At 49.0% G+C, this 14,066-nt stretch overlaps 1 protein-coding gene across 2 annotated transcripts in view; it reads right to left on the reverse strand.

Moving 5' to 3' along the window:
• Window positions 1-2,696: 2,696 nt before the first annotated feature.
• SPATA2 (spermatogenesis associated 2) overlaps window positions 2,697-14,066 on the reverse strand; it is a 51,455-nt gene continuing 40,085 nt past the window's right edge. For both annotated transcript variants that reach the window (XM_075350613.1, XM_075350612.1), the window contains exon 3: window positions 2,697-7,056. In XM_075350613.1, the coding sequence (XP_075206728.1) occupies window positions 5,815-7,056 (1,242 nt within the window). In that variant the 3' untranslated portion in view covers window positions 2,697-5,814. The remainder of the gene's footprint in view (window positions 7,057-14,066) is intronic.

A 14,066-nucleotide genomic window follows, 5' to 3' on the forward strand; every position in this document is an offset into this window, starting at 1 on the left:
GACCGGCAAGCGGCTGCTAGAAGTAACATCTCGTGTGATCGGTGCTGTACAGGTTATAAACGTCCAGTCCTTCCTAAAATGACTTTCCTTATATACATGTTACATATGTACACCTAAGAGCCATCGTTTAGTATTCACATTATAAAATTTACAAGGGGTGGAGGGAACAGGGAGGTCGCCCGCTGCTGGTTTTTCGTCATTGTGCACGCTCTGCAATGTCACGGCTGCAAACAGAAGCCAAATGCAACTGCAAACGCTCAACGCTGGAGTGCAAATAATATATGCAAGGGAGCAGGCGGCCAAAATCAAGAGCTGGTCTGGTTCTTGTGTAGCTTTCTATAGACTATCAATTCTACTGCATTTCAAGATATCTGCTTAAAGTCAATGAGTAAAATGCTCACCTCTATATACATCCTAACCTAGCCCTGCTCACAAAGCACAAGTAGCCCCAGCCGGTTACACGGGCACGGCGACTTTGACCGCTACAAGGACTTGGACATTTGCTTGTCACAAAGAGTCACGAGACTCAATTGACCTGTATCTGCATCACATTGTGATCTGTGGGACCTTTAGATGTGGCCAAAGTCGCCGTTTAGCCCCAGTCTTCGTACCGGCGCCCAGCAGAGTGAGGCGGCTGCTGATATTACACCCCCGGATTGGTGCAACAAACCTGTAGGACCACCCAGACAGGTTTTCAATCTCTACCTATAAAATAACAAAATAAATATATATTTTTAATCAGTGATCTTGAAACTGTAAAGAACTCAAAAAGTTCAGTAAGCATTAATTAGGATTTTTTTTAAAAAAAAAAAAATCTATAAATTAAGATATTTACACTTGGGTTAATAGTAAATCTTGCCACGCTATATACGCTGCGCTCACCTCATGGTTGGAGGAACTACTTGCTCCTTTTCTTAGGAGCGGGGACTTCACCAAACCTGTGAGGTCCCCGATTGCTGCCCACAGTCCAGAGCGGCCACTTGCCAGGTATATATCGGTAAGTGGCGTATTTGGCGATAGGTTCCCCTATTGTGCCAAAGTAGCGCAGGATTTGCAGAGGTTTCAAGATACTTAAGTGACATCTCAAACTGGCTAATTACAGGGAAAAAGAAGTCATGATTGATTTACTCGCACGGTATGACGACAAAAAACTAAGAATCAGTATAGAGCACAACAACATGACTGCTGGGATTATTGCAGCAGGATCATGGCACAGTTTAGCCTTTTCACTAATACAAGGTGCTCCCTGTCGGCGGAGGCCATAAACATGATACAGTTTATAAGACATCATATATACAGTATATAATTCCTACAAGAAATAAATTTTGTAAGTATTTTTACATACAAAAAAAATAAAAATATCTGCATGGCATTTTTATTCACTTCATGTCGGTTGGTTGTTATGTGGTAACACTGGATAGATTTTTGGATAGATGGCATCTTATTGTGTGTGAAGCACAAGGATCCTTCAAGGCATAAGGATAGAGAGCACAGACCTGAACTGCGATGCTGCCACCTACAGGTCGGGGTGGGAATTACAGTGATGCCCTGCAGCTTAACTCCACCTCGATTACACCAATAAAATTAAATTCGGTTTTCAAAATTGTAGCCTCAAAAGGAATATCCCATTCATTCTTACATTATATAAAAAAAAAAAGTTAGACCCTTGGCAGAAATAAACCATATGATGGGCGGCCTTATCGGCAATTGGCAAGTTCTCGTGCAGTGGAAACAAAGTACAAACCGCCCACCCCAGAGGACATTACCCACTCTTTTTATTAAGGGAGACGAGGAAACTAAGAAATCCTCAAGAGAAGAACAATGGAGGGTTGTGAATTAGGGCCCACATAGAAACCTCAACTTAAAGGGCTTTGCAACAAAAGTCATTACCTATCACAGTATAGGTGATAAATGTCATCACTGGGGGTCTTACCAATCACTAGAACGGGTCTCCCAATCCATTTTCACTCCAGTTGGGAATGAATAAAGTGATAGTTGCCCATGATCACTGACCCATTCATTCTCAATGGGAAGGATTGAGCTCCACCATCTCCCTCAGTCACAGACATAAGGCAGCAATTGTTCGCTTAAGCAAGAGGGAAACAGGCGACCAAGATAAACTTTGTAGCAATTGATAGGGGTCCTTAGCGATCACCGGTAAATCACCTATATACATGAATGGTGAACTACAAGTGAAACCCTCTTCCATGGGCTGCACTGTGCTAGAAGTGCATAGTGCTATCAATTTAGTAATCAGTGGATTTCCAATCTCATACTTCTGAAAAATGTATTGGAAATTCCTCTTAAATAAATACATGTCTATGGAGTATACACTATAGAAAAAAAACCAGTGATCAGAATGGGGCCCAATCACCGGGAGACCTCATGACATGGCATTACCAGAGGAAGCTAGGTTATCTACATTTAAAAAGTGTAACCATAGTTTTCAATTAATAGTGCAGATGGAAAAAAAAAGGTTTCTCACACCAGAGAAGTCCGCTTCATTCCCCGTCTGGACTGATCTTTCATGTTGCAAAATCTGTATTCAAGTGAAGACAGATTTCCCCATTAATAAAAGAGATAACGACACTGGTGCTCAAAGTTCTATGGAAGGGGAGGAGCTAGAGGCAGACACATTCTGCTGCAAGTTCTCCTGAAATGACAGTTACAATTTAAACATTGCAGTAGAATGTAACTGTCATTTCAGGAGAACTTGCAGCAGAATGTGTCTGCCTCTAGCTCCTCCCCCTCCATAGAACCTGAAACCAAGGGTTTTTCCTCACATATTCACTTTAATGAATGAGGTACAGTCACATCTTGGGTTAGTTGAGGGTTGGGTTGTATTGCTCAGACCTCTGACTAACCAAGCCTTTATGGCATTAATAAATGGAATGCCATAATCAAGGATATGGTTGGAAAGCCCCCCTTAACTCTTTAAAGAACACCTGACATCTGATAGATGCTGAAGATGATAGCCAGAGCCACTGGCTGTGTAATTTCAGCCCAGGACGTTTGTCTCTGCAACACCTCAGTGCTTCAAAGTCAAACACACTTACAAAATAGCTGTGGACCAAGCTATATGGTGGTTTGTCGAAAAGGCCGTCATCAGTGCCTTTTCCCCACCCGATCCTCCTTAACTGACAGGTCTTTCCCTGTGTGCTTGTATAGGGAGAGATCCATCAGTAATGGACAGTGGTTAGGGAGAAGCCGAGAGACCGGCCTTTACGACTAGTTTCCCATGTGGATTTTGAAGTACAGTGGAACCTTTGTTTACGAGTAACTTTGTGTGCAAGCATTTCGCAATATGAGCAAAGCTTGCTGTAAGTTTGTAACTCAGTTTACGAGCAAGCTATGCTGTACGAGCAAATGCTCACCGCACACACTTCCGGTTCCGTACTTTCACCATGCTCTGACCCGCTCTTGCAGTCAACACACAAACACATTATACTCTCCTTACCTTCCGTTCCATCGCCAGCCTCCAGGTTCTTGTAGTCTGCCAATACAGTATGTGTATAGGTTCCGCTGTCAGCCGCTACTCAAAAGGCAGCGCGCTGGCCAATCAGAAGCAAGCTCCGGCATCGGTCGCGATGGTTACCCGATACACATCCTGTGCCAGCGAACTACAAGAACCAGGAGGCCGGCGAGGGAATTGAAGGTTAGGTGACCATAATATGCGTGTGCGTGTTTGTGCGTGTGTGGAATGGCACAATAGGGGACCAGGATGGGTCAATGAACAAGTTGTGGAACGAATTGTCTGAGCTTGCATTATTTCCTATGGGAAGTTTTGCTTTGCTAGACGAGTAACTTGGTTTACAAGCACACTCCCAGAACGGATTGTTCTCGTAAACCAAGGTTCCACTGTATATTTGAGACAAACATACCTGCCTAAAATAATGCAGCCAGTGTCTGATAGATGCTGCCCGTACATTGTGCAGCACGTATCCGCTGTCAGGTTCCCTTTACCGGAAAGCAGTCCGCCCTGTTCTACATATGGAAGTAGTGGTAAGGCTGTATAAAATGATACCTTTTTGTGCCCGTCATATGAAATCTAGTGTAGAATTCATATACAAATCAGGCTGAAAGTGCACTAGGGCGTGTCAGTGCACTCAGAAGCCATCCGCACTCCTCCAGTGCACTAACACTTTGATTCGCCCCTATGTTTGATTTTTTCGTGACCAGGACATTAGATTTCTACATTGCCTACATCAGGGTTCCCCAACTCCAGTCCTCAAGGCCCACCAACAGTGCATGTTTTCAGGATTTCCTTAGCATTGCACTGCTGTTGGAACCAGCACCTGGGCAGGTAATTACATTAACACCTGTGCAATACTAAGGAAATCCCAAAAACCTGCACTGTTGGTGGGCCTTGATGACTGGAGTTGGGGACCTCTGGCCTACATGACCACACCGCAACCCTCCATATGTACAAACTTTCAAGTGAATCTTCCCACAATTAGAGTTGAGCGAGTACCTAACTATTCGTACTCACTATTCTCATAACGAGTACTGTCTAATACTCGCATATTCATTCCGAACAACGTGCGCAATGCAAGTCAATGGGGAATACTCAAATTGTAATGAGTAACCGTAATTCCGCACTATTCGCTACTCACATGAATAGCACGGCATTTGGGTTACCCGTTACATTGCGAGGTTTTTCCCCACTGACTTGCATTGCACACGCTATTGAGAACGAATACGGGAGTATTAGGCAGTACTCGTTAAGGGTAAAGCGAGTATGAATAATTAGGTACTCGCTCAACTCTATCCACAATCAATGACGTTCAAGGTCATTCACTTAAAGGTCTGTAAAACCTGAAGCAAAAACGTATAAGGCGGCAACATAACGCAATAAACCATTTGTACAGAAGGGGCAGCTCAAAGCATCAGCACATGAATCTCAGTCCACTTTTATTTAGGATTTTAAATACGTTGATAAATTTATGTGGGGGAAAAAAAAAACAAAACCTCGGCAAGTGACACGAGTGTCGTTATTATAGAGCATCATCTGGAACTATATACTTATTAACCCCACATTATACACAGTAAAACTGCCATAGATCAGAGAACAGGGCACGACCATCTCAGTAAACAGCCAGACACTGAAACCTGGATATCATTTCGGCAGGGTCACTGCATGCAAACCAGACGTGAACGACTAAGTAAAATTACCTGAATCAAGAAACCTTTCACAATTTTGTTTGTACGATTGTTTTTAAAGAAAAAAAAAAATCCATTGTGGGTGAAGATCTGTGAGATATTAAATATTAATCTGCAAAATAAACTGCTTCTGCCTTAGAATTTAGCATCGCTTTATAAGACGCGCTTACCTACCTAACAAATCCTCAAAGTGCGCACTTGCTATAGAAATTAATAATTGGACCAAAGTGGTGGTGGGGGGAGGGTAAAGTGATTCTCGTTAGTGACCATTTAACCCCTGAACTTCTATTCTCAGAATCCGGACCATTTAATGGCTTTGAATATGCAGATATCACACTAAAACATATTTCATCTCCTGCTCGGAAAGGATTTTAATTTAAATAGCAAGCCTAAGGATTTATTGCACCATGGTATAGCAGCAAGGTCTGTAAGGAACCACAAAACACTGATTGGGATCTTCTCCCTGAACCCTTTCACCGTGGTATTTGTTCTAGCAGGCGGTCAGTGGGGTTATTCCAGTTCAGAGGTCTTTGTCCTTTAGCCCTTTTTTTTCAAAGGAAGGGAAAAATTAAAAAAAAAACAAAAACAAAACAAAAAAATATATATATAAACAAAGAAAAAGAAAAAAAAGAAAGGAAATTGTAATTTGCGTGTTTATCTGTATACAAGGTGGGAGAGTTGAGAGGATTTATAGTTTAGCTGATTGTTTGGTGCAAACCTGTGATGATCGCTTTTTCGGCAACAATACTCATGAGAGTAAGCAACAACGCAAGCATCGCACGAGACTTTGGAGCAAACTGTGCAGGTGTTGGATGCTCCAGCTCGGTTGCAGAAGCCGCAGCGCATGGTGGTGGAAGGCTTCATTTTGGCGTTCTGCTGAGAAGGGCGTTCCTGGGATGATGAGGTCCCATACGAAGAAGACTTGTCTCGCAGCGCTGAGCCGGAGGAGTAGGTGTCGTTTTGTACAGTAGTTTTGATTGATAGGTTGTTCTGTTTAAGCAAAGGGCCGTCGGGTCTGTAGAGAAGCAGACTGTCACACTTTTGGCATACGAGGCTGCCGGAGGGTACGCCGCAGTTTTGGCACTTTATGAATACGGTGTCTTTGGCTACTTGCGAACGCTTGTGATAAGACGGGTTCATTTTGCTTTCAAACAGCCAGGACTCGGGCCTCTTCACATTTAGTAATCTAGCATCCATGTCCGTATATAAGTCTACATCATCTTCGTTGGGGAAGTAGCCGTATGTGGCGTTGGCTCGTATTAGGCCGTTGGGGTTGGAGGAAAGATTTAAAAACTCATCGGAGCAGCCGTGCAGAGAGCTGGACATAGTCAGCAAGGAGTGTGGGGGACGTATGATTTCGTCTTTGAGGTCGTCTTCAGCGTCAACCAGGATGGGCTCCTTGCGCAGGCTGAGGGATGCAGTAAGTGGCGGTTTGTTTTTGCTGTCCCAGTAGCTGTCGTAGGTGTCGACGGACTTGGATGGTTTTGTAACTTTTTGCTTGAAGTAATCCTTAGATGGAGCCCTCTCACTGGCAGATTTCTGAAGAACCATTCTAGCCATGGATACGTTTAAGGATTCCTTACACTCCACACGCCTCTTCATTTCGTCCGTGCAGCCCCTAACGTCCTCATTGCTGTTTTTGCGCTCGTTTACCACGTCTACTTCTAAATAACCTTTATCCTTCACTTGCAGGTAGATTTCTAGGAGAAGTTCACATTCAACTCGGGCTAGAAAAAGTTCAAAGGAGACTTTCTTGACTTGCGTGGTGTCCACGTGGTCCTTCAGTCTGTAGACTGTGCCTTGCTCTTGTATGTAACCCATATGGTTCAATATATGCCGGATGTCGTCATCAATTAAAGCAGCTCTAACATAATATACAAAGGGCCCAGTGTATGTCTGGGGAAGAAACAAACAGTTAGGGCAATATAAAATGAAATCATCAATTTACTGACAAAGTTATTAAAGCGGTCTGATCCAGAGCTCCAAACCCCCCTTGGGAAAACATGAAAGCGACGTAACTAGAATTCTGTTATGTGCAGCCACCACTAGAGGGAGTTTCCTGCATACTCCTAAACTCCCACTAGTGGTAAGCCTTCTCCAGTGGTGGCTGCAGGTAGTCAGACTTCTCTTAAAGGGAACCTGTCACCAGGATTTTCTTTAAAGGGAACCTGTCACCAGGATTTTCGTATATAAGCTAAAGCCAGTGCTATACTGGCGTTATCATGCTGATTCTATATATACCTTTAGTGCCAAGCTCAGCTGTTTAGTTTTTGAAATCCAAAAAAGTAACTTTATAAAATTAGCTGCGATATTGATAGTTATCCCCTCCCTGTTTGAATCGTTTGTATAATACTTAAGCTAAATCTCTTTGTTGCAGGACCTGTGTGGGGTCATACCCATGTGACCAGAAGGGGCGGGGCCTGAGCCAATAAAGCTGGATACCAGGTCACATGGGTATGACCTCACAGGTCCTGCAACAAAGCGAATCGTTTGTATAATACTTATGCTAATTCTAACAGGGGGAGGGGATAAGTATGAATATATTATCTGCTCCAGTGCAGCCGTCACTCAAGCAGCTGACGATTTTTTTTTAAAACTTTACTGTCTTAGATTTGAAAGCCTAAACACTAATGGTATGTAGATAATCAGCCTGATAGTGCCAGTATAGCACTGGCTTTAGGTTATATATGGAAATCCTGGTGATTGGTTCCCTTTAATAACCTGCATCCACCACCAGTAAGCCCTTATATACAGCATTGTAGAATACTGTATATACAGTGCCTTGCGAAAGTATTCAGCTCCCTTGAATTTTTCAACCTTTTCCCACATTTCAGGCTTCAAAGATAAAAATGTTAATGTTATGGTGAAGAATCAACAACAAGTGGGACACAATTGTGAAGTTGAACCAAATTTATTGCTTATTTTAAAAACTTTTTTAAAAAAAGTAAAGAACTGAAAAGTGGGGCGTGCAATATTATTCATCCCCTTTACTTTCAGTGCAGCAAACTCACTCCAGAAGTTCATTGAGGATCTCTGAATGATCCAATGTTGTCCTTGTCACGAACCACCGGGGGGGTCACTCAGAAATCCCCCGCGCTGGCTACCAGTACGTCACAATCAGGGGGTAACAAGTGGGGGTCACCCCTCCTTTATACCTCCCGACCGACAGACAGAGCACGTGACGCGCTCTCTAGCGCCCCTCTTATAGTCAGGCCAACTATGGAATTGCCCGACAATAAGCAAGGAGGCCGCTATACTACTTATGCCGATTATTGAAGGGTCCCCGGTGAGAGTAGGGTATATATTCCCCCGACCTCCGCGGGCGGAATATATAAAACCTCCCCGAATCTCACTGGCCTCCCCACAATAATCCTTGGCACAACTCGCTGCCACCAACCGCTTCACGGTAACTATTAGCCGAACACACAGACGTGGGATTCAAGATCGAGATAACAGAACAGCCCAAGATTAATTATATAATTTAATCAGCCTAAAGCACACTAGAAACTACAATATATACAATAGGAGATCTACAGAATATACATATGTCAGAGTACAGTTACAGATAAAGCATGGTTTACAAACAGGCATACACAGTTCCAGCAGTTACCTTGTGCGTCTGGCCACAGGGGGGCGCTGTAGACCAGGTTTCTAGGATCCTTCCCACAGATGTTTCCTACACGTGACCCCCAGCGAAAGAACACTGGAAAATGGCCGAAGTAGGGTTATCAACCTGGGCAAATCCAGGTCCCCTCCTACCTTAGTGACCTCAGAGGGAGCACTGCTCCACCCCTGGCTGGAGTTATGGACAATATCCACAACAGGGGATATGGCCATAACTTGGCCTGGGAGCGTCGTAGGCAGACGCCAACGCTCTCATTGTGACAGTTATGAATTTAGCTACAGAACGAGAGGACTCATGACTTGTCTACTAGTTCCCCATTGGCTGATATCACGCCTGGGGTATTTCCCCAGGTCCTGCTCCCATAAAAAGGGTGTGCCAGCATCGTCCGCATGCGGAGACACCATTTTTATGGTTGCCATATTTATCGGAAATATGGCTTGCGAGATATGAACCATTTTTTACTGGAGTCGTTCTGTCTGGGTAGTTCCATAGCCTTATAATGAGATACAACTCTTGTTACAGGGTGACGGCAGGGGGTCATCCTGCGTCCATTGTTCCCAAGTCATCTAATCTCCATATCAGAGGAGATGGCTGTTGGAGGTGTAAGTGGAACACAGACCAGTTCCTTTGACACCTATCTGCTAAACAAACCGTTTATCCCTGTGGTAAATTTTCTGATTGAAGGAGTTGTATGAAGGAAAGGGGGGGTGACACCAGGAGAGGGCTTCCTGACATAACTTGAATATCATGATTTATCGTCATATCTCCGGATTTACCTCACACCTCCCCCCTTTTGAGGGCGCTAGGGGGCAGCACACTCCGGTGTTCCCCCGTGCGCCCGTCCGCGACCTCTCCTTGTCGGGACAGCCCGTCTGCGTTACCGTGGTCACGGCCCCTTTTGTGTCGAATGGTGAAGTTGTATTGCTGGAGCGCCAGGCTCCATCGCAACAACCTGCCATTCGTCCCGGAGACAGTGTGTAACCAGCTGAGGGGATTGTGGTCCGTCTCCACGATGAAGTGGCGCCCGTATAGATAGGGTTGCAGACGCTGCAGGGCCCACACTATGGCCAGGCACTCCTTTTCCATCGTGGAATAGGCCACTTCCCTTGGTAACAGCTTCCTGCTCAGATACAAGACTGGGTGCTCTTGGCTCGCAGAGTCCACCTGGCTGAGCACCGCACCGAGGCCGAAGTCACTGGCGTCGGTCTGTACTACAAACGGCCGCGTGAAGTCGGCTGCCTGTAGCACGGGCGGGCTGGACAGGGCGTCCTTTAGGGCCCGGAAGGCTGTCTCGCAGTCCATTGTCCAATCGACTGCAGAGGGCAGCTTCTTCTTGGTGAGGTCCGTCAAGGGCTTTGCCAGGCTACTATAGCATGGAACAAACCTCCTATAGTACCCAGCGGTCCCCAAGAAGGACATCACCTGCTTCTTGGTCCTGGGGGTGGGCCAGGACGCGATGGCCTCCACTTTCTCAGGCTCGGGCTTCAGTGTTCTCCCGCCTACCCGGTGACCGAGGTACTGGACCTCGCTCATGGCCAGCTGACACTTTCCCGGCTTGATGGTCAAACCTGCCTGGTGGATCCGCCTGAGCACCTGTGCTAGATGCTCTAGGTGATCTTCCCAGGTGGGACTGAAGACGGCAATGTCATCCAGGTACGCGGCCGCGTACCCTTCAAGTCCCTTGAGCAGGGTGTTGACCATCCGCTGGAAGGTGGCAGGGGCATTCCTCATCCCGAATGGCATCACCGTGGACTCGTACAGTCCAAATGGGGTAATAAAGGCAGAGCGTTCCCTGGCCTTGCGAGTCAGGGGGATCTGCCAATATCCCCGGCTCAGATCCATGATGGTCAGGTACTGAGCCCCGGCCAACTGATCGAGCAGGTCATCGATGCGTGGCATTGGGTACGCATCGGCGACCGTGACAGCATTGAGCCCCCTGTAGTCCATGCAGAACCGAGTGGTTCGGTCCTTCTTAGGGACGAGGACTACAGGCGAGGCCCAAGCGCTGTTGGATGCCTGGATCACCCCCAGCTTCAGCATCTCGTCAATCTCCTGGCGCATGTGTTGCTGCACCTCCAGGGAGACCCGATATGCTGAACGCCTGATCGGGGGATGATCCCCAGTGTCCACGTGATGGACAGCCAAGTTAGTCCTTCCGGGCTGGTTGGTAAACAACCCCCGGAAGGGGTGTAGGGTGGCCCACAGCTGGGACCGTTGGTCCTCCAAGAGCTGGTGGCCAACCTCCACATCCTCAATGGATCCGCCTGCCCTAACCTGGGCTAGCATATCCAAGAGGGTTTCCGCTTCTCCCTCCTCGGGCAGGTTGCACACGGGGAGCGCACACGCCTCCCGCTCATGATGTGCCTTCATCATGTTCACATGGAAGGGCTTCCGCCTTCCACGGGCAGGGTCCAGGGTGACCAGGTACGTCACAGGGTTGAGCTGCTGGTACACGAGGTATGGGCCTTCCCAGGCTGCCTGAAGCTTGTCCTGTGGTACGGGGACCAGTACCCACACCTTTTGACCCACTTGGTAGGTCCTCTCACAAGCGTTCTGGTCGTACCAACGCTTCTGATCGGCCTGGGCTTGAGCCATATTGTCGTGTACCAGTTGCGTCAAGGCCTGCATTTTGTCCCGGAAGCGCATGACATACTCGATAACCGACACTCCAGGGGTGGCCAAATCCCCTTCCCAAGCCTCTTTCACCAGAGCCAGGGGGCCCCGCACACGTCGCCCGTACAGGAGCTCAAACGGTGAGAATCCTGTTGAGGCCTGTGGGACCTCCCGGTAAGCAAATAACAGGTGTGGGAGATACCGCTCCCAGTCACGCCCGTGGGAGTCGACCAACATCTTAAGCATCTGCTTTAGGGTGCCATTGAACCGCTCGCACAGGCCATTAGTCTGTGGATGGTACGGGCTGGCCACCAGATGTCGCACCTGGACCTGCTTACAGAGGGCCTCCATCAGCTGGGACATGAATTGGGTCCCCCGGTCAGTGAGCATTTCCTGGGGAAAACCCACTCGGGAGAAAATCTCCAGCAAGGCGGTGGCCACCTTGTCAGCCCGAATGGACAAGGCCACTGCTTCTGGGTACCGGGTGGCATAGTCCACTACCGTCAGTATGAAGCGTTTCCCGGAGCTGCTGGGGATGGCCAGCGGGCCGACCAGATCCACAGCCACCCTCCTGAAAGGCTCATCGATGATGGGCAGAGATACCAGTGGGGCTTTGGGGTGTGGCCCCGCCTTCCCCACTCTCTGACAGGTTTCACACGAACGGCAGTAGGCAGCCACATCGGCCCCCATTTTTGGCCAGTAGAAATGCTGGTTTAACCTGGCCTTGGTCTTAGCGATCCCTAGGTGTCCGGCCATCGGAATCTCATGTGCGATCCGCAACAACTCCGTCCGGAACGGATAGGGTACCACTAACTGTCGGTCCCTGGGCCACGCCTCCGGTGAACCCTGCTGGACCGTGACCCGGTACAGCCGTCCTTGGTCCCAGACCACTCGCTCCGGGTCCGAGTCCGAGGGAGGCTGTGCCGCCTGCTCCTTTAGAGCTTTCAGGCTGTCGTCAGCTTCTAACGCTGCCTGAAACCCCTGACTAGATGTGGCCAGAATCGACGAGACTGTCACATCTTCGGTCAGTACCCCGGGACCTGTGTCCTGGCCTCCACCTGACTCGGCTGCCACTTGGTCAGAAGGGGAAGAGCTATCGGACCTCCGGGAGGCCCCTTGGCTTCCAGCACTCCCACTGCGGGTGACAGCGGCCACAGCCGCTGCGACCGTGGGTCGTGCCTGCTCCTCCTCCGTTCCTGACCAAGTCGCCGGTTCAGGCAGACCTACCTGGCTTCCTGACACCCCGGTTGTGGGGGAACCCTGCACCGAGATCTTACCTGGGAGCACTTCCGCTCCGGGACCGGCCCCAATCTCACCTGCCTGTTCCCCCCCTGCAGCAACAGAACCCCGCTGTGAAATCTCTGGGGACCCCACATTTGCTGTGGTAGCCCCCACCCCACACACTGGTCCTCCCCCTGCAGCACCCTGCTCTCTGCTTATCCCTGCAGAGGGCAACAGATCCCAGCTCACAGGCTGATTACTTGTAGAGGCATTGTCACACCTTTCTCTGACCTCCTCCCCTCCTGTCACAGCTGCAGCTGTGTGTGTGTCTATGGTGTCTATGCAAGCAGAAAAATCAGAGTTCACTCCCTCCTCCCTTACATCATTCATAGATAACACATTAACATTGTCCGGAGGCACGTCAGTACTGGCTGAAGGTTCAGCCCTTGGGGGGGGCCCAAACTGGGAGGTTATCTGCCCCAAATCTGTCCCAAGTAGCACGTTTGCAGGGATCCGATCAGTTACCCCCACCTCTCTCACCCCTCGCCCTGCGCCCCAGTCCACATAAATGCCAGCAACAGGCAGCGCCGGGTCAATGCCTCCAATCCCGGAGACAGCGAGGGTTTTTCCAGGTATCAAGTCTTGGGGGGGACACCATCTCAGGCCGCACCAGAGTCACCTCCGAGGCGCTGTCTCGCAGTCCTATGGTCACAGACTGGCCGACGGTGACAGGTTGGAAGCTGTCCAGGGACCTACCACCACCCCCACCCACACAATACACCTTGGGCGGCCCTTGGGACGGGGACGGAGCCGGGGCCTTGGGACGCTGAGGGCACATGGCCTTGAAGTGTCCAGGTAGGTTGCACTGGTGGCACCGTCTTGGCTCTGCCACGGGCCTGGAGAGGGGAGTTGAGGGGGACACCCCCTGCAGTCTAGGGGCAGGTGGGGCAGTCGCAGAATTCATCTTACCCCCTCTCCAGGTGCTGCTGGTGGCTGCTCTCCTGGCCTCAGGAGCCCGATTGTTGGTGTAGTCATCGGCCAGGGCAGCTGTAGCCGTGGACCCCTTTGGCTTCTGGTCTCGGATGAACTGGCGGAGATCCTCAGGGCAGTTCCACAAGAGTTGCTCCGTGATGAACAAGTCCAGGATCTCCGGTCCGGTGGAAAGCTGCAGGCCTTGGGTCCAGTGGTCGGCAGCTCGGGCAAGTGCCCGCCGGTGGTCAGCCCAGGAGTCCTTTGGTCCCTTTTGCAGGGTCCGGAACTTCTTGCGGTAGGACTCCGGAGTGAGGTTGTACTGTTGGATCAGGGCCCGCTTGATTGTGTCGTAGCCCTGATCTGCCTCAGTAGGCAAGTCCCCAAGGATATCCAGGGCCTTACCCCTTAAACGGGGGGTCAGGTATTTGGCCCACTGGTCCTTGTCCAGATGGTGCTGCAAGCAAGTCCGTTCAAA

The sequence above is a fragment of the Anomaloglossus baeobatrachus genome, chromosome 5 (genome assembly GCF_048569485.1).
Source record: "Anomaloglossus baeobatrachus isolate aAnoBae1 chromosome 5, aAnoBae1.hap1, whole genome shotgun sequence".
Taxonomy (NCBI): domain Eukaryota; kingdom Metazoa; phylum Chordata; class Amphibia; order Anura; family Aromobatidae; genus Anomaloglossus; species Anomaloglossus baeobatrachus.